The sequence below is a fragment of the Halichoerus grypus genome, chromosome 1 (assembly GCF_964656455.1).
Source record: "Halichoerus grypus chromosome 1, mHalGry1.hap1.1, whole genome shotgun sequence".
Lineage (NCBI taxonomy): Eukaryota > Metazoa > Chordata > Mammalia > Carnivora > Phocidae > Halichoerus > Halichoerus grypus.
Window position 1 is genome coordinate 208,895,722 of NC_135712.1, and position 23,519 is coordinate 208,919,240.

Below are 23,519 nucleotides of genomic sequence, written 5' to 3' on the forward strand. Positions count from 1 at the left end.
TTCGGGACACCCGCCGCACGCGTGCGCAGTGGGCCGCAGAGTCGCCATGCCGGAACCGCGCGGGTCGTCGCCCCTTCGTGTAAACGCGGCGTTTGCCGCGCGGTACGGCCGCTACCGGGAGCGCGAGGAGCTGCAGCGGCGTGAGTGCGGGGCGCATGCGCGCGGGGCGGCGGCGCGTGCCGGGTAGTCGGGAAGTGGGGGTTCAGCTGGTCCTACACGCTGATCTGGGGGGCTCCCATCTGTGCCCCGCAGTTAAAGATCGCTACGGGGACCGGGACAGCGGCGGCGACTCCAGCTCTGAGTCTGACTCTAGCGACGAGCGCGTGGTGAGCTTTCTCACCCCGGTGCCGTACATTCGGGAAGCATCCAAGCCCCCCACCGCTTCCCGACCCCGATATACGGAGGGCGGCTAACCTCCAACCGCAGTTCACCCGACGGGAGTTTCCATCCACCTCTTCCTAGTCCCGTGAAGGACACACAGCTCCCTCTCCATCCCCAGGCGGTGGCCAGATGCCCCCCTACTTCCCCTCTCCCGCCACCATCCACCTGTCCATCCTGATGTGTGAGGTGCGACCGCAAGAGTTTAACCATTTGTCAGGGCCGACTCAGCCCCGGAAGTGGAACATCCTTCTGCCACATGGGGCACTCACCTTCTCACATCAGCCCTGATCTTGGGGGCCTCACTGTGCAGCCCGGCCCCTGCTTGCTGTCCCACATATGTCCTCTCTGCTCACCAGCCCCCACGTCAATCCTTTGTCCCCAGGAAGTATCCTCCCCTTGCCCATTACCTTCCTCTATCTCAGATCCTGTACCTTTGTGTGGCTCGCCCCAGTCCGCCCCCACGAGGGCCCCTCTTCCTCTGTCACCTGCTTCACATCTTCCCACCGCCCCTCTTACCCACCCTCCATCCCCCAACCTGCCTCTGTCCAGCTGGATCTCTCTCCTTCCTCCTAATGTATGCCCCCCCACCCTAATTTCCACACCCTCTCAGCCCACCTGCTCTGTTACTTAGTGTCCCCCAGCCTCCACCAGGGCTCTCACCATCTCCCTTCTGAAGTCATCCCCGATCCTTCTCATGCCTTAGGAATTTGACCCCCAGCAAGAGCGTGACTTTTATAGGACTCTCTCCTTGTTGAAGAAGAAGGACCCCCGCATTTATCAGAAGGATGCCACCTTCTATCAGAAAGCAGGTCTGAAAAAAATAAAAAATAATAAAAAAAAAAAAGCAAAAAAAGAAAGCAGGTCTGGGGTTGCGCCTCCCTAAAGCCCGGGTTCCTCATTGCCTTACTGGTTTTTGTGACGACGAACCCTCATACCATATATGCTTTATGTTCTATGCCGGAAGTGCTTAGCGGAGTGTTTTAGGTTATTACTTGTTAATAATGACTGTGTGCTTGACCCTGTTCAAAGCATGTGTTACTGAGTGAGCCCAGCCAGCTACTACCATGTAGTACAAGTGTGATATTTGAAATCGTGGTCTGACCCTGGCCACGCCCGGTGGGATTGTCCACCTGGGGAAGGAAGGGGGTTATGGGTGATGGCGGGTGTCTTCTGGCAACCCGACAGTATCGTCCTCGGAGAGCGAGGAAGCTGAGGAAGCCAAAGAGAAGCAAAAGAAGATACGGCCTATGTACCTGAAGGACTATGAAAGGAAGGTTATCCTGGAGAAAGAAGGGTGAGGAGAGATCCTGACCCCCCGCCCCATCCCTCCCCCGAGCCTTCCCAGGGCAGGCGGATGCATGGGAGTCTTAGAAGAGATGGGAAGAAGCTGGTGGTGACTCACCAGGATTGAGGGAACCCCAGAGAACAGGAGTGTCCGTGACCCATCTGCACCGCACTGCCCCCCAACTGCTGCTCGTAACAGCTCCCCACCCCGTGGGGACAGACGAGCTGTGGGGAGTCTATTCTGAAGCCCCCATTTGTCCTTACACAGCAAATATGTCGATGAGGAAAATTCAGATGCAGAGACCTCCGATCAGAGATTCCAGGTAGGTGGAGTGGAGGCCCCGGTTGGGGGCTGAGGGGCCTGGGGCTGGGCCTGAGGCCCACGTCGCTCTCTCTGCAGCAGATCTCGTCGCAGAGTTACGTAGAAGAACAGAAACAACTCAAGGAAAGGTGAGCCTGGGCCTACTGAATAGCCAGATGGATCAGATTTGAGCCTGAGTTCAAATCCAGCCCTGTTACTTCATGGCTGTGTGCCCTTGGGCACATCACTTAGTCTTTCTGTGCCTCAGTTTCCCCGTCTGTTAAATGGGGTTGATGACGCCCTCTATGTCACAGTACTGCTCTGAGCTTATTGAGGAGAGCCCAGGACTTAGTAAACAGGGTTCATCTTGGGACTGTGGGCAGGGACCAGGCTTCGTCTCCTGAGGCGTACTCTCTCACATGGGCAGCTTCCGGGCATTCGTGGAGGACAGCGATGATGAGGACAGTGCCGGGGAAGGTGGCTCTGGGTTGCTGCAGAAACGGGCCAAAACCAGGGAGGAGAAGGTGGGTGCTGGGCCTGGCTGGCTGGGGGTTGGTGGCAGGAAGGGGTCCCCAGACCCTCAGCGCTGGCCTACCCGCAGGCCCAGGAGGATGCGGACTACGTGGAGTGGCTGAAGGGGCAGAAGGAGATTCACAACCCTGACACCCTGAAGGAACTGGTGAGTTCTCAGGTCTGGTCCGTCTCCAGGCTTTTTCTGGAAACCAATCCTTGAGGGAGTAGCCAAGAGCCCCTAGTCTGAAGACGGGGTGTGCCCCTCTCTGGGTGCCAGTTTCTACTCCTGTAAAATGGAAATTGTCCCCCCTACTTTATAGGCTGGCTGTGAAGTTTCAGTGACTTAAGTCCACATGGAGCCAAGCCCACCCTCCTTCCCTGCCCACAAGTCCCTGACCTGGGTCCTGTTCCCCACCCCCCACCCCCAGACCCACCTCAAGGAGTACTGGAACAACCCAGAGCTGGATGAAGGAGAGCAGTTCCTGCGGGATTATATCCTCAACAAACGCTACGTGGAGGAGGAGGAAGGCGAGGAAGAGGAGGCAGAGGAGGAGGAAGGGTAAGCAACCATGTCCCCCAGGGGCCTGGAGCCAGTGCCAGAAGGCAAAGGGCACCAGGTGTTTACTTCTTCACACAGATGGTAGCGGAGTTACTGTTCTGTGAGGAGGACCTGCGGCGTGTGGGCTCTGGAGCTAGGTGGCCCTGTCACTGGATTTTGTGCCTCAGTTTCCCTATCTGTAAAATGGGGGTGCCTCCAAAGTAGGGCTCTTGTGAGGATTCAGTGCGTTACCACAGCTGCTACACAGGAATGCAGGGGCTCAGCTGACCCCCAGCCCTGCCCCATTTTTGTCCCTCAGGGGCCCCAGCCTCCCGGTCCAGCTAGTCGTGGACGATTCCTCAGATGAGGGGGAGCTGTTTCTGAAGAAGCAGGAGGACTTTGAGCACAAGTACAACTTCCGCTTCGAGGAGCCGGACTCGGCCTTGGTGCGGGACCCGGGGCTGGAGCTTGGGGGGCTAGGGGGGACCTGGGCCTTGGGGCCCGGGCCGGGAGAGCCCAGAATCATCTCTGTGGCCCTTCTGGTCTCCCCTGCTGCCCACAGGTCAAGACCTACCCTCGAAGCATCGTGTCCTCTGTGCGCCGCAAGGATGAGCGCAGGAAGGAGAGGAGAGAGGAGACACGGGAGCGAAAGAGGAGGGTGAGCGTGGGGCTGCCGGGATGGGGAGGGCTGCCCACCCTGCGGGGAGAGCTCACGCCCTCCCTCTCCCCCGGGCCTGCCACCCGCAGGAGAAAGTGAAGAAGCAGGAAGAGCTCAAGCAGCTGAAGAACCTGAAAAGGAAGGAGATTCTGGCCAGGCTGGAGAGGCTGCGGCAGGTCACAGGCAACGAGACACTGGGCTTTGAGGAGCGGGACCTCGAGGACGACTTTGACCCCACCCGGCACGACCAGCTCATGCAGGTGCGGCCCCTGCGCCCCACCCCAGCCATGCAGTGCTGCTTGGGACAAGGCTCTGGAATCCGTGCTTGCTTCCTGGCTGTGTGGCCTCAGAGAAGTGACTTGCCGTCTCTGAGCGTGTGTCCCTTTCTCCCTGTAAAGTGGGTTCAACCATACTGTGTACCTCAGGGCCGGTGTAAGGATAGCCTGAGAGAAGTACACATAAAAACTGGTAACGCTCAGGGAACAGGGAGTGGCTGTGGGTCCTTGAAACTTGTTGCCATTAATGTTTATTGTTGGTTTGAGGGGACATAGCATCCGGCCACAGAAACAGGCAATAGGGCTGTATGGGGAAAGCAGCAGGGACCCTGTGAACCCCAAAGAGACCCCTGACCAAGCCTACGAGCTCAGGGGAGGGGACTGAGGATGCATAGGCTTCAGTTTCTCCGTAAATGGAGGTAGTTTCTGTCTCTTGGGGGTGCTTGTGAGAATGCAGAGAGATGCAGCCCAGCATTGGGCATATAGTAGGTGCTTAATAAATGACATGATTTGCAATATCTGCCTTTGCCAGGCACCCACTGGGTGCTGGGGTTCCATCAAGGGCCCAGCAGTTTCAGCCCTCTTGGAGCTCATGGAATGGCAAGAACCAGCCTCATAGTCACTGAGCACCAGGCCACAAAGCGGTCGGTCCCTGCCCTCCCAGAGCTCCCAGTCTAAACTATACAGTTATAACCCCCAGCGATCAGAGTGGTGGGGGGGACGTGCAGGGGGAGGTGGGGTCTTAGAGGAGTCCCGGATCGACTTTGTCGGGCGTGGTGGTGAGTGGGTCAGGGCAGGCAGCTGAGGCCTGAAGAGCAGTTAGGCAGCCAAGGAGGGAGGGAGCGCACCAGGCAGGGGGCACCGCAGGGGCAAAGGCCTGTGGGAGGGAAAGAACGGTGGCTCTGTGGAACAGAATGGTGCCCAGTGCAGCAGGGGGCACTGGGGCATGGAGGGGCCTGGTCACACAGGGTTCCCCTCACGTCAGCAGCTAGGTCTGGAGGGTGCTGGGAGCCACGTCAGGTGCAGGAGTACCACTGTGGCGGGGACTGGGCCTTGCTGATCGTCCGGGCCCTGACCCTCCAGAGGTGTTTTGGGGACGAGTACTATGGCACCGTGGAGGAGGAGAAGCCGCACTTTGAGGAAGAGGAAGGGCTTGAAGGTGAGGGCCCCGGGGGCACCAGCCTGGGGGAGCTGCTGGGTCTGAAGTCCGAAGTTCCACCCTGACCCCCTACCTCTGTGGCCTCTGCAACCAGATGACTGGAACTGGGACACGTGGGCTGGGCCTGAGCAGGGTGGAGCTTGGAATCAGCAGGAGCTGCACTGCGAGGACCCCGACTTCAATGTAGGTGCCATGGGCAGAGGGGGACCTGGGGGGGTACACGGGGCCGCCCCTCCCCGCCGACGGCTGGCCTGACCTTGGCATCTCGACAGATGGATGCAGACTACGACCCCAGCCAGCCGCGGAAAAAGCCGCGCGAGGCCCCCCTGACGGGCAAGAAGAAGCGCAAGTCACCCTTCGCCGCGGCTGTGGGGCAGGAAAAGCCGGTGTTCGACCCTGGTGAGGCCCGGGCTGGTGGCGGTGGGCGGGCGGGGGCTCCGCGGGGCCCGGCGCACCCTGGCAGCCTGGCTCCCGCCCTGCACAGGAGACAAGACGTTCGAGCAGTACCTGGACGAGTATTACCGGCTGGACTACGAGGACATCATTGACGACCTGCCCTGTCGCTTTAAGTACCGCACCGTGGTTCCCTGCGACTTCGGGCTGAGCACCGAGGAGGTGGGGCCCCACAATGGTGCCCAGCGTGGGGGGGGGGTGCCCCGTGGGCAAGGGGGAGTGTGCAGCCAGCAGATGCTGCGACCCCCCCCCCCCCCGTTCCTTCTCTGGAAAACACCAGTACTGATAACGTTCCCCTGCCTCGGACGGGGGGCTTCCAACAGTGCTTTGCCCTAGAACGCGCCGTAAATAGTACTGTTAAATCTATTAGCTAATATCCGCAGTTGGGTGGCCATTAGGACTGGGTGGGCTCTGGAAACAGATGGCCCAGATTCAAATCCTGCTGTGGCCACTCACCAGCTGTGACCCAGGACGCTGTGCCTCCATTTCCCCATCTGTAAAATGGGCCTAACCGCAGCCCCCACATCGTGGCTGTGGAGCTTTAGTGAACGTGTGCGGCTCCTGGAGCGGCGCTCGCCCCTCAGCCGTGGGGGCCGTGGGGGCTTCACCAGTCATGGCCAGCAAAGCCCACGCTTATGCCCCCCGTACTTTCTGCATTCCCTCAGTCTCCCCGGCAGCCTTTCAGTAGTTTCTAAGGGGCTTGCCCACCCCCTGGTTGAGGAAACTGAGGCCTGCAGGTGGGAGCCTCGGCCTCATCTGTAACTGGCAGACCTGGCCATGGCGCCGAGCCCCTTGCCTGTTCTGAGGCTGCTGGGACCATGGTGCCCGAGTGAGGCTCTGGGACCCCCTGGGCCCAAACTGGAATCTGAGGTCAGCCACTTCCCGACCACCTGACTAGGGCAAGGAGCGCCTTGCCGAGCCTCAGTTTCCCCATCTGATGCCCGCTGCCAAAAACATCCAGTGGCCTCCACAGAAAGCAGTCCTCTCCTGCTGTGGTGACATCCCTGCCGAGTGGTAGTAGCATGACCCGCCTTTGACCAGTGAGGCGGCTGAAGCTGCGAAAGCCAGCCCCCCGCACCCCCAACCCAGGGCTCACACAGCAGGACCCCTCCCTCCCTTCCCGTGCAGATCCTCGCTGCCGACGACAAGGAGCTGAACCGGTGGTGCTCCCTGAAGAAAACCTGCATGTACAGGTGACAGGGCTGGGCCAGGTGCGCCGGGGGGGGGGGGCGGGGGACCTCCCAAAGCTCCCGGCAATAGGCGCGTCTGTGGGCACCCCCAGGTCAGAGCAGGAGGAACTGCAGGACAAGAGGACGTACAGCCAGAAGGCCCAGAACTCCTGGAAAAAGAGGCAGATCTTCAAGTCACTTTGCCCAGAGAGGTGAGTGTCACCGGCTGGAGGAGGGCGGGCTTGGGAGCCCATTGGGCCTGGGAACGGGGCCTCTTTTCTCGTCCCGGGCCACAGCTGCGTGACCTTGGGCAAGGCCTTTGCCCTTTCTGGGCTTGCTTCCTCATTTTAAAAATGAGGGTAAGGGGTTAAGATGGCTCGTTTCTTGTTGGTTTTTGAGGATTAAGTGAATTCATATAAAGTGCCTAAAACATAGGAAATACCATATAGGTATTATTATTATTATGCCCATTATTTCCTGATCTATAAAGCACGGGTGATAGGACCTCAGAGAGCTGATTTAAAGCTGCAATAAATCAATTTCCATGAACAGCTTAGTATAGGCTCAGGCTCAAAAAGCCAGAGTGCTCAGCAATGCAATTGAGTCTCAGAGTTCAGTAGAAAAGGCCCAGTTTTGGTGTCAGACTTGGGTTTGAACCCGACGCAGGCCCCGGATTTGGTGCCTTGCCTCTGAGCCTCTCCTTTCCTCATCTGGAAAATGGGGGATGTGTACTCAGGAACTGGCCTAATCATGACCAGCTTGGGCTCAGCCTCCACTTTTCTGCTCAGGACGGAGACGCTTACGGAAGCCACAGGGAAGCCACAGAGAGACAAAGATGGCCCACCCGGGCAGCTGCTGGCACCTGCTGGGGCCCGCAGGAAGCAGCCCCAGCCTGGGAGCCCCCCAGCACAGGAAGAAGCAGTCCCCGTGTCACACACCCAGAAGCCAATCCCCCAGAGGCGGAGGAGGGGCAGGAAGGCGCGTCTCCTGGGCCCCACCGTGACACTTGGAGGGCATGAGTTTAGCCGCCAGAGACTGCAGGCCTTTGGCCTCAACCCCAAACGGCTGCACTTCCGCCAGCTGGCCCGGCAACGGAGGAAGCCGCAGGGTCCCAAGAGCGGCCCCTGAGCTCCAGGGAGCAGGCAGGGGCCCTGGCGTTCCTCCCTTCCATCGCACTCCTCATGCATGTCCCTCATGGACCGTGTGGACTCATGGGCAGAGAAGTCTTCCTGTCTCACAGACATGGAAGCCGAGGCCTACCTAACAAGCTTCCCCCCCCATCTCCCCTTGAGACACACCTCGGACCCCATCCCGCAGATGCTGGGCCAGCCACAGTCAAGTGAAACGGCTTTATTAGCCCCCAGTGGCCGCAGTTCCCCCCACCACGCCTGGACTTCGGCAGGGTGGGAGCTTTGGGACCAGCGAGGGGCACAGGTGGTCCAGTGCAAACTACAGTACTTGAGTCAGGCCCTGAGTGGGTGTCTGGGAGCCCTCCCTCCCTGCCCTGTGCGGAGGGCCCAGCCGGCCGGAGAGAGGCATACTGGCTCTGCCCCTGTTGGGATGGCCCCCAGTTCCGAGGTTTCCTGGACTGGTCTCAGCTGCACTTGTCAAGGGGGTGAGAACGGGAAGACCCATCACCTCCAGATTTCAAGCTCCCACACCCAGCATGACATAAATAAAAAAATAAATAGTGCGCATCTTCTCCCCCAACCCCACCCGTTATAAAAACACAAAGTCCTCAGAGCTTGGGCGTTTGGCTTTGAGGAGCCGCCCCGTGCGAGGGAGCCGCAGTGTTGGCTGGGAGAGCTGGGAGCAGAGGTCGTCCAGGCTGTGGTCCTGAGCATGGCCCTCAGCTACGGTGAACATGGGGTAGCGCTCGGTGGCTGAGGAGGAGCTGAGGACCTGGCGGGAGGAGGGGGAGAGTGGCTTGGAGAGTCCCCAAACCATATTCACTGTCCTACAGGTATAATTATCCTAATAGGTATATTTATCAGGTACTTCCTGAGCTCAACTCTCATCCCTCCAGGGCGATGACCCAGGCCAGCCAATCAGCACCTTCCATTCCCTGGCCACTGTGATGGGCACATGACCCAGGGTGACCAATGAAGAGCAACCCTAGGATTTTTGCTGCATCTTCTGGGAGTGTAGGGCTCCCTTTCCACTGAACAGGGAGGTGGGTGCCCAGAAAGGCCGGTGGCCACCCCTTGCCACTATAAGGGTGAGGCCCTGATGGGACAGTAGAACCGTGAGACGGGGAGCTCATGGATGCAGCTGTCCTTCAAGCAATGATGTCCCTAACTTTTCATCTCCTGCCCTTCTTTTGGTCCAATCAGTCCTAGCCAGGCTTTTGTAGCTTGTGGGCAGGATAACAGTCTTGATTCCCCAGGTCTGCTGGACTCGAGGTCTCTCTTCCTCTTCTACCCCCTCACTGCCCCCTGCCCTCTGCCCTCCACCACTCCTGGCTCACCCTGGTCAGCTCTGAGCAGAGCGTCTCAAACTCCTTCTGGTCTCCAGCATAGAACCCCACTGTACAGCTTGGGTCCATCTTGGCGAAGGCCATCTTTCGGGGTGAGGTGCAATGGAAGGACTGGGGCATACAAATGAGGGAAGCTCAGGGCCCCGGCCTCCTCCACCTTCCCCAGCCCCACCCTAGGGATCTGACCCGGCTCACCTCCAGGGGGAAGTCAGCCTGACTGACATCCACAGTGGGCTGGCAGTAGTGGGGATCCAGGTAGAGCAGGAAGTCATCTGCAGGGGTGGAGGCGTGAGGGGGGCTGAGGAAGGGTAGGGTGGGGGGGCAGGATGGAGCGGGATGGGGCGGGCCTACCCTGATAGCCGATGAAGTACAGTGAATGCCGTGGCTTGCCCCCCATGATGCCCAGGCATAGCTCTGAACGCAGGAGCTCCTGCAGGGAGAAAAGCGGCGGGGAGTATACTCCGGGCAGGTGCTGTGGAACAGGCCCTTGGGAAGCTCTTAGCAAACCCCGCATGTGTGCAAACCCAGCCCCTTCTCATGGAGCTGACGTTCCAGTGTAGGAGATGAATAAGGAGTAAGACGAGTAAGTTCTGCCATGTGTCAGTAGGCAGTAGCACTGGGAGAAGAATAAAGAAGGGAGAAGGGCTTTGCAGTTTTAAGTAGGGGAGTCAGAAAGGCCTCACTGACAGGTGACATTGCAGCAAAGGCCCGAAGGAGGTAAGAAAGGGAGTTAGGAGTGCATCTCTGGGGAAAGAGCACTCCAAGCGGCTGGAACGGCGAGTGCAAAGGCCCTGAGGCCTGTGTGTTCTGAGAACAGTGAGGAGGTTCATGTGGTGGGGGCAGAGAGAAGTGGGAAGGAGAGTGGGGGCAGATGAGGTCAAGGCACGGGCAGGGGCATGGTACAAAGCCTTGCAGGTGTAGGGAGAACTTCGGCCTTTATTCTGAGTGAAAACACCCCAGGGTTTTTCCAGCCTTGCCATTCCTTTTGCCTGGAGCACTCTGGCTCCTCATCTGCCCTGGCTGGAGAGGGGCTTTCCTAGGCTGTAGCCAACCCCCTCTGCCCCTCGCAGTGTTAGTTTTCGTTCCTCTAGAATCTAAGGTTCAAATGCCACAGCTATCAGTTTGGTTTCAGACCCGCTGTCTGTCCTTCCCCCAGTAGAATGTCTGCTCCCAGAGGGCACGAACGTTTGCCTCTTCGCCTCTGAAACCCAGCAGCTGGGACAGCGTTTGGCACGTACTGGGTGCTCCCTAACTACTGGGTAACCAGATGGACGGATGAAGGAAGCAGGAACACCTGACCCAAGCTACAGAAGGCTGTGCGGCTCCCAGGGGAGGCTTAGTGGAACTTGGCCGAACCTACCTTCACACAGGGCACATACACGGGGTTGAGAGTCTCGCCGCCCAGCCGCACTGGCACCAAGATGACCACGGCCTTCCAGTCGGCCGTGGGGTCCGGTCTGGCCACCAGGCGTGCCACATCTGCCTTGTACACTGGGAGGATGATGCAGCAGGTTACATTCTTACCCGCCCTTCGAACCTCAGAGCGGGGCCCTCCACGTGCCCTTGCGACGTCGGAGAGTCCCACTCCTGTCATCAATGGAAACGGAGGACTTCCTCATGCCCCACCCACCCCAGACTCTACCCCCCGACAATTCCAGGGCCTCCGGGCAGGTGTAGACATCCCCGTTTTACAGAGCGGGTGACTGAGGCCCTGAGATTTAGATGAAGAACATAAAACCAGGAGGAGGCAGAGAGCCTTCCCCGCAGCCCGGAGCACCTCCCCAGTTCCGGGCCTGCTTAGTCTTTACTTACTCAGCGTGTGAGTTTGCCAATATGGAAACGGGAGCTCCACGCAGTCTGCCCCTCTGCTGAATGTCCCTGCGTGTCCCTCCTCCTCAAGTCCAATCTGCTGGTCTCCATTCTCCCACGTCCTCCCTTACTGCTACGTAAGCCCCTTCCTGGCTCCCAGAAAAGTGGATTCAACCCTTCTGGAAACACAGCTGCTATGGTCAGAATGCTTGTGTCCCCCCAACATTCAGATGCTGAAATTCTAACCCCCAAAGTGACGGGGCCTTTGGGAGTGGACTAGGTCATGAGGGTGGAATCCTCATGAGTGGGATCAGTGCCTGTATAAGGCCCCAGAGAGCTCGCCGGCCCCCCATCATGTGAGAACACGGCAAAATGAACCAGGAAGTGCGTCCCCACCAGACACCGAATCTGCCGGTGCCTTGATCTTGGACTTCCCAGCCCCCAGAACTATGAGAAATAAGTTCCTATTATTTATAGGCCATCCCGTCTGTGGCATTTTTGGTATAGCAGCCCAAACGGACTAAGATAGTGACCATCTGTGAAAATCAAATATCACCCCAAACATCTACAATTTTATATAAAAATTCATAGGTTTTGTAGATTCTCTGACACTGATCCATTGAGGCTCCTATTAATGAAGACCCTATCTAAACTGATTTGGAGGAGGGGCGCCTGGGTGGCTCAGTCGGTTAAACGTCTGCCTTCAGCTCAGGTCATGATCCCAGGGTCCTGAGATCGAGCCCCATGTTGGGTGCTCTGCTCGGCAGGGAGCCTGCTTTTCCCTCTGCCTCTGCCTGCAGCTCCCCCTGCTTTTGCTCTCTCTCCCTCTCTCTGTCAAATAAACAAATAAAATTTAAAAAAAGAAAGAAAGAAAGAAACTGATTTGGAGGATAGTGGGGAACAATAATAATAATATCTAATATTTGGCGAACACTCACTATGTGACATGCCCTGCTCAAATGGTTTAACTTGTGTTATTTACTCACTTAATCCTTATAACAATCCTGTGAGGCAGAGAGCAGACTTTTGTACATGTTAGAATTGTTTACAGAGTAAGAGTAGATTGGACCTGAGAGAGGGAAGCCTTATGTCCTCTATTCTATCACTGGCAGAGAAACCCCTAACGTTTCCTCTGCTGGTTCCAGAGGCAGCAGAGGGGTCCTGAGCACCTCCCACTGTGTGCGCCTCGAATCCTTTCCAAGGCTTCCTCTGCCCCAGAACTCGTTTCAGCCTCTGAGAAGGTAGGTCCTCAGACGCAGCTGAGGTAGCGACTGGCTCAGGGTGAGAACTCTGGGACCTTGGTTTCCAGTCTCTTACCTGTGCAGTCCTGAGAAACATACACCACCAGGCGGGTGACCTCTGAGCAGCTCTCCACAGCTTTCCTGGGGGGTGAGAGGGAAGGCCTGAGTGCCTGGGGGAACCCAGTGGCTCCCGTGTCCCCTGCAGCGGCCCTCACCTGAGTATGTGTGCCACCAGAGATGGCCCATACCAGTCCCCCGCCTTCTTGCCTGAGCTCTGCCCAAGCTCCACCAGCCGGTGTAGGCCGAAGGGGGCCTGGGGGTGGTCGGCGAACCAGGACACTATCTGCCGGTGCCGACGTTCCTGCTCCAGCTCAGGGGTGCCCTGGGCCCAGCGCGGGGGCATCAAGCGTGCAGGCCCACGGTAACGGTTGGGAGAGGCCAACCCTGATGGCTCAGAGGGGCCCGGGCCCGTGCCCTCGGCCCATGTCCAGTCTGGTGGGGATGGAGTACAGAGTCAAAGGGTGCTGGTGGGGCGGTGGGGGTCACAGTTCCCATTTGCTCATGCTTTCTGTACAATTCTAATGCTCCTGAGACCCCAGGTTTACCAACAATATTCACATTCCTGCAACTTGTATCAACTCTCACTCCCCCCCCCCACCCTGCAAAACATACTTTGCACACAATCTCACATACATTTAAGCTTAGTTTACAAACAATTCTGACCCTGCTGCTCTGTGTGCTTGGCAGGACGCTCCTAGGGCGCCCTTCCCTTCCACCACTCACCTCGGGGCAGGAAATGCAGCAGCAGGCCCTGGGCCAGCATCATCTGCCCACTGCGCAGCATGCATCCCCAGCCACAGTCCGAGGTTAGGCCACCTCCGGCCAGGGGCGGGAAGTCCCGGCGGTATGTGAGCCACAGGCGGGACGCGAAGTCCCGCTGGAAACGCTGGATGTCACCTACAAGAGCAGGCTTGTCAGCTGCCACCAGGCACACCAGGCCCCCCTCAACCCCGGCCTGGGGCCACCGGCTCACCCTCGCCCTCAAAGCGGTAGCGGCGGCCACAGAGGTGGACGCTGGAGATCTTGCTAAAGCTGGTCCGGCTTTTGACTGCCCAACCTGGGGAGACGCGGGGCAGCACCCAGCCAGATGAAGCGCTGGCTCGACAGACATGTAACACAACAGTTACGACAGCAGCAGCGCTTCCATCCCCCACCCCGGTCTGTGAAGCGGACACCATCCCACGTCCCATCTCAGGGCTGGCCCTGGGCGATCCATGCCGGATTCCCCTCCGATGGAGGCAGGGACCCTAGTAACGGCCACGTGAGTGTTTGCCATCAATTCAGGATGAATAAAGCAGTTCTGATGATTGTATCCGTTTTACAGAGGGGAAAAATGAAGGCACAGAAAAGCAAAAAACCTTGCCCAAGGTCACCCGGGAGTGGCTGAGACTTGAAAACACATTCCTTTTTGGACCTGCTGCAGGTCCGCCCGGGGCAGGGCAGGGCGGGGGACCCACAGGTGAGTCACAGGAGGAGGGCACATGGTGGAATACTCGGCAGGGCCAGGGTCTGGCTCCCCTCGCCTCCCACCGGCCTCTAAGCCCCCTGCCTGGGCCCGCTCCTATCTCAGAACACAAGCCCCGGGCCCGCCCCCTCCTCACCGTACTTGACGTTGTTCCAGGCCGTCAGGAACTTCGCCTTAAACTTGTCCACTTCGTCCGGCTCCCCGGGGGCGGCCGCTGGCGAGCCAAGAGCGGGGCCGCTGGCTCCAGAGGGCCTCAGGCCGTTAGGGTCGGGGACTCGGGGGCCCCGCGGCCTGCGGCCCTCGGGGCGGCGCGCGTCCTCCGGGCTCCCGCTCCGGTACTGCGCGGCGGCCGGCGACACGGAGTTCATGGGCGCGCCGGGAGGGCGGACCGAGGGCCCGGGCGGGGGCCGCGCGCGAGCGCCCAGGGGGGCGGGCCGCGGCGCCCGGGAAGGCGCTAGTCGGCCCCCGACGCGGCGGCCAGGCCCCCGGCCCCGGTGCGGGACGCTGTCACCGCCGCCGCCGCCATTTTAGCGGCCCTGGCTCCGTGAGCCAGGCGGGCGCGACACGGCCGGACGCCCCGCCCCGCCCGGCCCCAGCCTGGGTCGCCGGGCCCGGTTCCGGGTGGACGCGCCGGGAGCTTCGGCCGCGGCGCCTCCCCGCGGCGCCCCACGACCACGCCCCGCCACCCTATCGCAGCGCCCAGGCGCGCCCGAGCACCCCCCCCGCCCCGCAGGCCCTTATCGGAGGCCCCAGAGCCGGGAAGCCCCGCCCCCGGCCCGCCCCCGGCCCCGCCCCCGGCGGCGCGCAGGGAGAGGCCGGCCGGGGGGGGGGGGGCCCGCGCGTGAGTGCACTTGCCCGCGTCCCACCCGCCAGAGCGCCCCTCGGCGGCCTGGGCATCCGGGACCCGCGCCGCTCTGGGGCCGAACCTGTGTGACACCTCCTCCTCCTCGCGCCCCCAAGTCACACCTCCCTGTGCCTCAGTTCCCTCAGGAGCAAAAGGGGCTCAAATACAAAAACATAGACGAATCTTCGTGATAATTCTGCGGAGGAAAAGAAGCCAGATAAAAAAGAAGAGTATATACTCTCTGGTCCCATGTACCTAAAACTCCAGAAAATGCAGCCTCATCTCTAGTAACAGAAAGCAGATCAATTTCTGGGTGTCTGGGGGTGGGGTGGGGAGAGGCTAGAGGGAGGGACAAAAAAGGGCTAGAATATAACTTTTTGAGATGGTGGATGTGTTTACTATCTTGGTCGTGATGCTGGGTTACAAGATGTGAAAACTCATCAGATTGGACACTTGAAATGTGTGTGATTTGCAGTATGTCAGTTATAACTCAAAGCTGTAAAAAAATTTGTCAATGCATCTGACTCGGGAATGTTAGGAGGACGAGCTGAGCCCATCCGTGTAAAGCGCTTTAGCATGATATTACAGGCACAGTCAGGGGTCAGAGTAAACAAGCCACAATCTCAAAGGTGGATGACAGTGGTTGTGACCCTGTAAATGGCAGAGAGGGTGGCCTCTAGTGGCCAGCCCGAGGGCACTGTCCTCAGCCAGCTGCAGGAGATAGGATGAGGCTGTGGGATGTGAACAGGGTACAAAAAGATGGTCACTTCCCTGACTTTTCCTCCGCTCTACCCTCACTGCACCTCCCTTCAGCCACACCTGCCTCCTTTCTCAAATCCAACAAGTGCAATCCCACCCCAGGACCTTTGCTCGAACTGTTCCCCCTGCCCACCTAGGCCTCCCATCCTTGCATGGCGGGCTCCTCCTGGACCTCTGTCAGGAATTTATTCAAATGTCATCCCAACAGTCTGACCATGCTCAAAATCTACCCCACCGCCTCCTTTGGACTCCTTTCCTGTTCCCTGCTATTTTTTTTTTTTCACAGAGCAGTTACCACAACCTGATTGAGTTCAGGCTCCTGTAAAAAATACTGCAGACTGGGTGGCTGAAACAACAAACATTTCTTTCTCATGATCCTGGAGGGTGGAAGCGTGAGATCAGGGTGCCACAACCACCAAGATCTTGGTGAGGGCCCTGCTCCTGGTTATGTCCTCACGTGGCCTTTCTCTGGTGTGTGCAGTGAGAGGCAGAGAGAGAGAGAGATCTCCTGTCTTCCTCTTGGCATTAACCCCATCATGGAGTCTCCACCCTCATGACCTCATCTAACCCCTGATCATCTCCCAAAGGCCCTGCCTCCTCATACCATCACACTGGGGGCTAGGGTTTCAATATATGCATTTTGTGGGGAGACACAAACATTCAGACCAGAGCACTGATCATATCTATATATATATGCTATATTTATTACCTCTGTCCCCACCACCAATAAATATATAGTATATTTATTACCTCTGTCCCCACCACACCACGAGGCCAGGGGACTCTGTCCATCTTGGTCACTGCTGGCTCCTCAACACTCAGCATGTGTCCTGCATGTACACAGTAGGTGCTCAACAACACAGTAAGTGCAACAAATAATATATGGAATGGAAAGAGAACTTGTTGCAAGGGGCAGATGGTATGTGGGGGCCACAGGTGACCCCCTTCCATTTGATCTGGTGGCTGACCACCCCCTCCTCGGGGGATACGGTGGGGCCCTGGATTCCTTGCCCTTCATTCCCCCTTGCCAATGAGTATAATCACCTCATCTCCCCACCTGGGTCTCTGGCCCCAGCCCGGGGTCCAGCCTCCACATGTGTCCCCCTTGGAATGTCCCTCAGGCTCCCCAGGTTCAGTGTGCCCCTAACTGGTCCTGCATTTCACCCCCGCTGGCTTTTCCTCCCACACCCTTGCCCCACCCCCACCCCCAGCCTCCCTTGCTTCCTTTAGCAGAGTCTGTCTGTCCCCAGTTGTCCTCATACTCCTGAAGCAGCACAATAGTCATGGCCACTTAGGCAGATGTGGTGATCAGGCCTCTTGGACAGGTGACCCTGCCACCCTACACCTCAGTTTCCTCATCTGCCAAATGGGCTTAGCAATAGTGCCTAATTCCTCGGGTTTGGGAGGATGAAAGGAATACGCAGAAGGCTAAGAACAGGGCCTGGCTCACACCAGCCACGACTTCCGTGTGAAGTGTTGCTGCTATTGACATTCTTCCCACGACTTCCGTGTGAAGTGTTGCTGCTATTGACATTCTTCTTTTTTTTCTTAAAGATTGTATTTATTTATTTATTTATTTATTTATTTATTTGAGAGTGCATAATCAGGGGGTGGGAGGGGCGGAGGGAGACAAGCAGACTCCCCACTGAGCAGGGAGCCCCACGCGTGTCTCCATCCCAGGACCCTGAGATCATGACCTGAGCCAAAGGCAGATGCTTAACAGGTGCCCCTGCTATTGACATTCTTATTCACCGCTGCCCTCCCGGTCTGGCCCCCAACGCTAGCAGCCGGCTGCCAACTCTGAGGCCTCTAATCCACCCAACAGCTGGAAGAACCTATTTATCAAGTTATTTATTTTTTATATTTTTAGAGAGGAAGGGGGAGGGGCAGAGGGAGAGGGAGAGAGACAATCCCAAGCAGGCTCATGCCCAGCACGGAGCCCGAGGCAGGGTTTGATCTCACAGCCCTGAGATCATGACCTGAGCCGAAATCAAGAGTGGACGCTTAACCGACTGAGCCACCCAAGTGCCCCTATCAAGTTATTTTTATGAACAGTTTCTATACACCAAAGAAATCTAGAGCAGTGCTTTTCGGTAGATACATAATGTGAGATATAATATTCAAAATTCTAGTAGCCATGTTAGAAAAATACAATCTAATTTAAAAAAATGGGCAGAGGATCTCAATAGACAGGTTTCCAAAGAAGACATACAAATGGCCAGCAGGTACATGAAAAGGTGGGTAACATCATTAATCATCAGGGAAAGGCAAATCAAAACCACAATGAGAGATGGACTCTGAAAAACAAACTGAGGGTTCTAGAGGGGAGGGGGGTGGGAGGATGGGTTAGCCTGGTGATGGGTACTGAGGAGGGCACGTTCTGCATGGAGCACTGGGTGTTATGCACAAACAATGAATCATGGAACACTATATCTAAAACTAATGATGTAATGTATGGGGATTAACATAACAATAAAAAAATTAAAAAAAAAAACCACAATGAGATACCACCTCACACCCGTTAGAATGGCTATTATAGAAAAGATTATAAGTGTTAGTGAGATTGTAGAGAAAAGGGATCCCCGGTGCAATGTTAGTGGGAGTGTATGCTGGTGCAGCCATTGTGGAAAACAGGATTGAGGATCCTCAAAACAATTAAAAAGAGAGATACCATATGATCCAGCAATCCCACGTCTGGGTATTTATTCAAGGGAGACGAAGACAGGATCTCGTAGAGATACCTGCACTCCTGTGTTCACCACAGCATTATTTACAATAATCAACACCTGGAAACAACCTAACTGACCATTAGTGGATGAATAGATAAAGAAAACGTGGTGTGAGGGGCGCCTGGGTGGCTCAGTCGTTAAGCGTCTGCCTTCAGCTCAGGTCATGATCCCAGGGTCCTGGGATCGAGTCCCGCATCGGGCTCCCTGCTCAGCCAGGAGCCTGCTTCTCCCTCTCTCACTCCCCCTGTTTGTGTTTCCTCTCTCACTGTGTCTCTCTGTGTCAAATAAATAAGTATAATCTTTAAAAAAAAAAAAAAAGTTCAGGGGCGCCTCGGTGGCTCAGTTGGTTAAGCGACCGCCTTCGGCTCAGGTCATGATCCTGGAGTCCCGGGATCGAGTCCAGCATCAGGCTACCTGCTCTGCAGGGAGTCTGCTTCTCCCTCTCCCGCTCCCCCCTCTTGTGCTCTTTCTCTCTCTCACTCTCTCTCTCAAATAAATAAATAAAATCTTAAAAAAAAATTTTTTTTAATTAAAAAAAGTTCTCATAAGAAAAACAGTTTGTAACCATGTGAGGTAAAGGATATTAAGTAAACTTAGTGTGCCAATTATTTAGCAATATATACAAATATCAAATCATGTTGTACACTTGAAACTAATACAATGTTATATGTCAATTGTATCTCAATAAAAAATCAATTTAAAAAACAGGTAAAATTAATTTTTTAAAATTTTATTTTTAAGTAATCTCTACACACAATGTGGGGCTCAAACTCACAACCCGGAGATCGAGAGTCGCGCGCTCCACTGACTGAGCCAGCCAGGAACTCCAGGCAAAATTAAGGGGGTTTTTTTGTTTGTTTTTGGTTTGCTTTTTAAGATTTTATTTATTTATTTGTTAGAGAGAGAGCGCACAAGCAGGGGGAGCGGCAGGCAGAGGGAGAAGCAGACTCCCCGCTGAGCAAGGAGCCTGACATGGGGCTCAATCCCAGGACCCCGGGATCACGACCCAAGCAGAAGGCAGATGCTCAACCGACCGAGCCACCCAGGCACCCCTAAAATTAAGTTTAACAATACTTTTTATTTAACTCAGTATATACAAAATATGATCATTTCAACATGTACTAAGTATAAAAAATGATTATTGAGCTATTTTACCTTTTTAGGTGCCATCTTCAAAAGCCGATGTGTATTTCACAATTTGGACTGGCCACGTTTCAGGCGCTCACCAGCCCCATGTGGCCAGTGGCTACTGTATTGGACGGTGCAGGAAATATAACCATGGCCCACGTCCAGACATGTGACATCCTAGATGCAGTTGGTCCCCTGGGCCCTTCCTTCCCCAGACAACCTCTGCCTGAATCAGGGCTGACCCCTTGGAGCTGTTCAGCTCCTGCTCTATATCTCCATCTGTGCTGACCCTGCTCTTTCAACTCGTTCTTCCATTCCTCTCCCCCTCCTCCTCCTCCTGCAAGGTCCCATCCTCTTAAGCAAACCAGTCGCCAGGCACCCCCACCCCAGGACCCCCCACTGGGCTGCACCAGACTTGTTTGGTGCCAACTGGCGCCACCACCTCAGATCCCAAATCCCAGTGTTGTCCCGGGCCAGCCCGCCTTTGGACTGTATTGTTTCTCCCAGAAAGACATGCTGAAGTGCTAACCCCAGCTACCTGTGGTTGTGACCTTATTTGGAAATAGTTTGCAGATGGCATTAGTTAAGATGAGGTCATCCTGGATTAGCGTGGGCCCTGAATCCAAGACGACTAGTGACTAGTGTCCCTGTAAGAAGAGAAGACAGAGAGACACAGACACCAGGAAGAAGGCCAAGTGACCACGGAGGCAGAGATTGGAGTTATTCACCTACAAAACAGAGGTGCCAGTTACCGCCAGATGCTAGGAAAGAGGCAAGGAAGGAGTCTCTCCTCTGCCCTGGCGCCTTCAGAGAGAGAGGGACCTGCTGACACCTTGACTTTGGGCTTCTAGCTCCCAGAACTGTGAGAGAATACGTTTCCGTTTCAAGCCAGCCCTTTGTTCTAATTTATTACGGGCAGCCGTGGGAAACTAATATCGCCTCTTGGTGCCTCTTCCCCTTCAGGCCTCAGCTTGCCCAACCTCTGCCCTGAGGCCTGTCCTGACCTCCATGGGGCTAGGGTCATTTTTTGTTTTTTAAAGATTTTATTTATTTGAGAAGGAGAGAGAGGGAGAGAGAGAATGAGCACAAGAGCCTGGGGGCAGGGGGGACAGAGGGAGAGGAACAAGCAGACTCCCCTCTGAGCAGGGAGCTGGACATGGGGTTCGATCTCAGATCGACCTGAGCTGAAGGCAGACACTTAACCGACTGAGCCATCCAGGTGCCCCGGGCTAGGGCCCTTTATCTGTTCTCAGTCTCCCCCTGACCACAGCTGTAATAATTCCTAATCAACTGTGTCATTGCTCGTGAATCCTGGTGCCCCTGTGAGAGTGAAAGCCCTAGAAAGACAAGAGCTATGACTCTCTGACTCCATTATTCTCTCAAGAACATCCATCATCCCTTGCAACATGCCTGCACCTAGAGCTGGCGATGACAAGAGAAAACCAGACATCCCCACTCCCTTGTGTCTCTTGTGTTAGAACACAACTGATGCACAATAACTGTTTGTTGAATGACTAAATGATTATAGAACTTAGCCATCCTCAAAGCCTCCTCCCAGCTGTTTCTGAGTCTCCACAGCTGGCTTCTCCAGGGCTCCAGATCAGTTCCCTACTGACTTTACCTGTCTTTTATTTTATTTTTTTTTAAGATTTATTTATTTATTTTAGAGAGAGAGTGAGCAAGAGGCAGGGGAGGGGCAGGGGGGAGAGAGAATCTCAAGCAGACTCCCTGCTGAACATGGAGCCCAACTCGGGGCTCAATCTCATGACCCTAAGATCACAACCTGAGCCGAAATCAAGAGTCGGACGCTTAACTGACTGAGCCACCCAGGTGCCCCCTGACTTGACCTGTCTTAAGTACTTAACACTCAGCACTACCCTACAAGGTAGGTACATTTATTATCCCCCTTTTACAGATGAGGAAAGAGAGGCTCAGATATAGAGGTCATCCAGCAGGGGAGCTCCTATTATCCCCAGGGATAATCTTCAGAGTCACCATGCATTTATTTTTTATTTAAAGATTTTATTCATTTATTTGACAGAGAGACACAGCGAGAGAGGGAACACAACCAGGGGGAGTGGGAGAGGGAGAAGCAGGCTTCCTGCCAAGCAGGGAGCCCGATGCAGGGCTCGATCCCAGAACCCTGAGATCATGACCTGAGCTGAAGGCAGACGCCTAACGACTGAGCCACCCTGGCGCCCCACCATGCATTTAAAAAGTAGAACGCAACCCAGTGAAAACACTGGTAAGAGCTTTGAACAGACTTCACAAAAGAAGATACACGGATGCCAAATAAGCACCCGAAAGATTCTCAACATCAGCAGCCGTCAGGGAAATGCAAAAAACAACGGGACAACCAGATCCCACAACAAACCCGCCAGAAGAGCTACAGTGAAAGAGACTGCCCACACCAAGTGCTGGAGAGGACGTGGAGGAACCAGAACATCGGAAACACGAGCGGTTTGTTGTATGTCAGCGACGGCTCAGCAAAGCCGAAGGAACAAATCGGTCAGGGCACAGCCGCAGAAGTGCACTCGAGTGGAGCCCAATACGGTAGGACTGTCGTCTCCCGGTGACTGCATCTTGGCGTCGCTGCCTGAATTTCCTTCTGGGTCTCAGCAATTCCAAGAATGCCTCTATGCTTCTCCACCCTGTTCCCATGCCCCTCAGTGAAATACATCATGCCCTGGAAATCCCTCCCGGGCTGAGCAGTTGCTAGAATAAATTACACACTCTTGAAGAGACCTAAATACGCAGACAGATGCTTTCTCACCATCAATCACGCTCCTTGTCAAACTTCCTTGCCTCCTTGAGGCCATCCTGTGCTGTCTCTCATGCCTCAAGAGTTGTGTGAGGAAATGTGCTAGAAATACACTCTGCTCATTGCTGTCTTTCCGGCTGAAAGAATGTAAAGCTCTTCTGTCATTGAGCAAATGGTTCCTGGGGCGCCTGGGTGGCTCAGACAGTTAAGCGTCTGCCTTCGGCTCAGGTCATGATCCCAGGGTCCTGGGATCGAGCCCCGAGTCGGGCTCCCTGCTCTGCGGGGAGTCTGCTTCTCCCTCTCCTTCTGCCTGCCACTCCCCCTGCTTGGGCTCTCCCTCTGTCAAATAAAAAATAAAAAGTCCTTAAAAAAAAAAATGGTTCCTGAACATCTACTGAGGACCAGGCTCTGTCCTGGGTTCAAGGCTGCAGCGCTGGGTAAGTAAGCCAAATACCACTCTCTCTCCTCTTGGGGTCTTGGAGGGGGGATGCGGGAGATTGATGCTAAACTCGTTACACAAATAATTTCACAGTTATGATAGCAGTAAGGGTCACGTCGGGAACTACAAGCTGCCAAGAGGGGGAAGTAATCTTAGTTCAGTGGCTGCGACCCAGGAGGACGTCTCTGAGGAAGCCACATTCAAGTTGGACTCTGGATTAGCCTAAGTCCAGTTTCGCTGCAAGAACAAACATGTCCAAAGCACAGTAGTTTAACACAACCAAAGTTTATTTCTCCCTTGTGTTACTCATCCTCTGTGGGCTGGCAGGGGCTCGGCTCCACACCGTCAGGCAGGGGCCCGGGCTGCTGAGGCACCCACCATGTTGTGGCTGCGCCATGCTGGACTCCCTGCCTCAGACGGCTCAGAGGGACAAGAGGGAGACTGGAGAGGCGTGGGTGGGCTTTTCGATGTCTCTGCTCAGAAGTGACTGACATAGAGAAGGGATTCTACTTCCACTTGCATTCCGATGGCCAGAATTAGTCCAGGCAGTCACGGAATTGGATGAGTTTTCCAGTTAAGAGCTATTGGTTTACCTTCGAAATGTCCATCATGGGATCAAAAGGATGAGGAGGAATGAGCCAGAAAAAGAAAGGAAGGGAGTGCATTCCTGGCAGCACAAACAGCAAAGTCAAAGACATTGGAAATAAACAGACAGTGGATCTATGGTCTCAAAATTCTGACAGAAAAGGCCTTTTACTCCAGACCACTATTTCCAGCCAAAATAGTGATCAAGTGCGAGGAGCAAGCAAAGACATTTCAAAACACGGAGGGGCTCAAAAATGTTATCTCCTGTGCTCTTATGTTCTTAGAAAGTTATTGCAGAATGCACCCCACCAAAACAAGGGGGCGAACCAACAACAACAACAAAAAAGGAAGACACAGGATGGAGGAAACAGGTGTCCCAATATGGGAATTGAAGATGATTCCTGGGACGGTGGCAAGAGAAACTGCCCAGCAGAAAGAACTCAGGAAGACAACAGAATGCTCCCTATACATTATCTGGACGGCATGATCATT

General features: G+C 55.5%; 3 protein-coding genes across 9 annotated transcripts in view; 2 read left to right on the forward strand and 1 right to left on the reverse strand.

The window, feature by feature from the left end:
- KRI1 (KRI1 homolog) lies at positions 1-10,573 on the forward strand. Of its 3 annotated transcripts, none has more exons than XM_036109270.2 (19): positions 1-140; positions 253-326; positions 1,085-1,190; positions 1,567-1,675; positions 1,934-1,988; positions 2,066-2,115; positions 2,394-2,490; positions 2,568-2,645; positions 2,908-3,038; positions 3,337-3,463; positions 3,580-3,675; positions 3,765-3,935; positions 5,034-5,109; positions 5,204-5,292; positions 5,382-5,508; positions 5,594-5,724; positions 6,691-6,755; positions 6,845-6,943; positions 10,364-10,573. In XM_036109270.2, exons 1-19 carry the CDS (start codon positions 47-49, stop codon positions 10,410-10,412), a joined length of 1,824 nt encoding a protein of 607 aa, XP_035965163.2. In that variant the 5' UTR covers positions 1-46; the 3' UTR covers positions 10,413-10,573. The 3 variants fall into 3 exon arrangements, with proteins under 3 accessions (XP_035965163.2, XP_035965161.2, XP_035965162.2); XM_036109268.2 differs by lacking the exon at positions 10,364-10,573 and adding an exon at positions 7,520-8,441; XM_036109269.2 differs by lacking the exon at positions 10,364-10,573 and adding an exon at positions 7,520-8,441 and having other exon boundaries at positions 2,069-2,115.
- On the reverse strand, positions 8,067-14,487 carry ATG4D (autophagy related 4D cysteine peptidase). Of its 5 annotated transcripts, none has more exons than XM_078055738.1 (10): positions 13,919-14,473; positions 13,291-13,374; positions 13,041-13,214; positions 12,473-12,749; positions 12,334-12,398; positions 10,568-10,794; positions 9,559-9,637; positions 9,403-9,479; positions 9,199-9,318; positions 8,067-8,633 (listed from the first exon to the last, which is right to left on the reverse strand). In XM_078055738.1, exons 1-10 carry the CDS (start codon positions 14,148-14,150, stop codon positions 8,451-8,453), a joined length of 1,518 nt encoding a protein of 505 aa, XP_077911864.1. In that variant the 5' UTR covers positions 14,151-14,473; the 3' UTR covers positions 8,067-8,450. The 5 variants fall into 5 exon arrangements, with proteins under 5 accessions (XP_077911864.1, XP_035965167.1, XP_077911869.1 ...); XM_036109274.2 differs by having other exon boundaries at positions 10,568-10,698; positions 13,919-14,469; XM_078055743.1 differs by lacking the exon at positions 9,199-9,318 and having other exon boundaries at positions 13,919-14,480.
- The window catches only part of S1PR5 (sphingosine-1-phosphate receptor 5), a 23,193-nt gene continuing 13,379 nt past the window's right edge, over positions 13,706-23,519 (forward strand). Inside the window, exon 1 of the mRNA XM_078055772.1 lies at positions 13,706-13,776. The gene's annotated coding sequence lies outside the window, so the exon portion shown is untranslated. The remainder of the gene's footprint in view (positions 13,777-23,519) is intronic.

What these genes read in the sequence shown, in the direction of transcription:
- KRI1 (XM_036109268.2), top strand. Translation starts at nt 47, where the DNA reads ATGCCGGAACCGCGCGGGTCGTCGCCCCTTCGTGTAAACGCGGCGTTT. An exon ending in CTGACACCCTGAAGGAACTG is followed by an intron (nt 2,646 to 2,907) that starts GTGAGTTCTCAG and finishes CCCCACCCCCAG; the next exon opens with ACCCACCTCAAGGAGTACTG. An exon ending in AGGAGCCGGACTCGGCCTTG is followed by an intron (nt 3,464 to 3,579) that starts GTGCGGGACCCG and finishes TGCTGCCCACAG; the next exon opens with GTCAAGACCTACCCTCGAAG.
- ATG4D (XM_078055738.1), bottom strand. Translation starts at nt 14,150, where the DNA reads ATGAACTCCGTGTCGCCGGCCGCCGCGCAGTACCGGAGCGGGAGCCCG. An exon ending in CTGGAACAACGTCAAGTACG is followed by an intron (nt 13,375 to 13,918) that starts GTGAGGAGGGGG and finishes GCGTCTCCCCAG; the next exon opens with GTTGGGCAGTCAAAAGCCGG. An exon ending in TCTGCTCAGAGCTGACCAGG is followed by an intron (nt 8,634 to 9,198) that starts GTGAGCCAGGAG and finishes TCCTCCCGCCAG; the next exon opens with GTCCTCAGCTCCTCCTCAGC.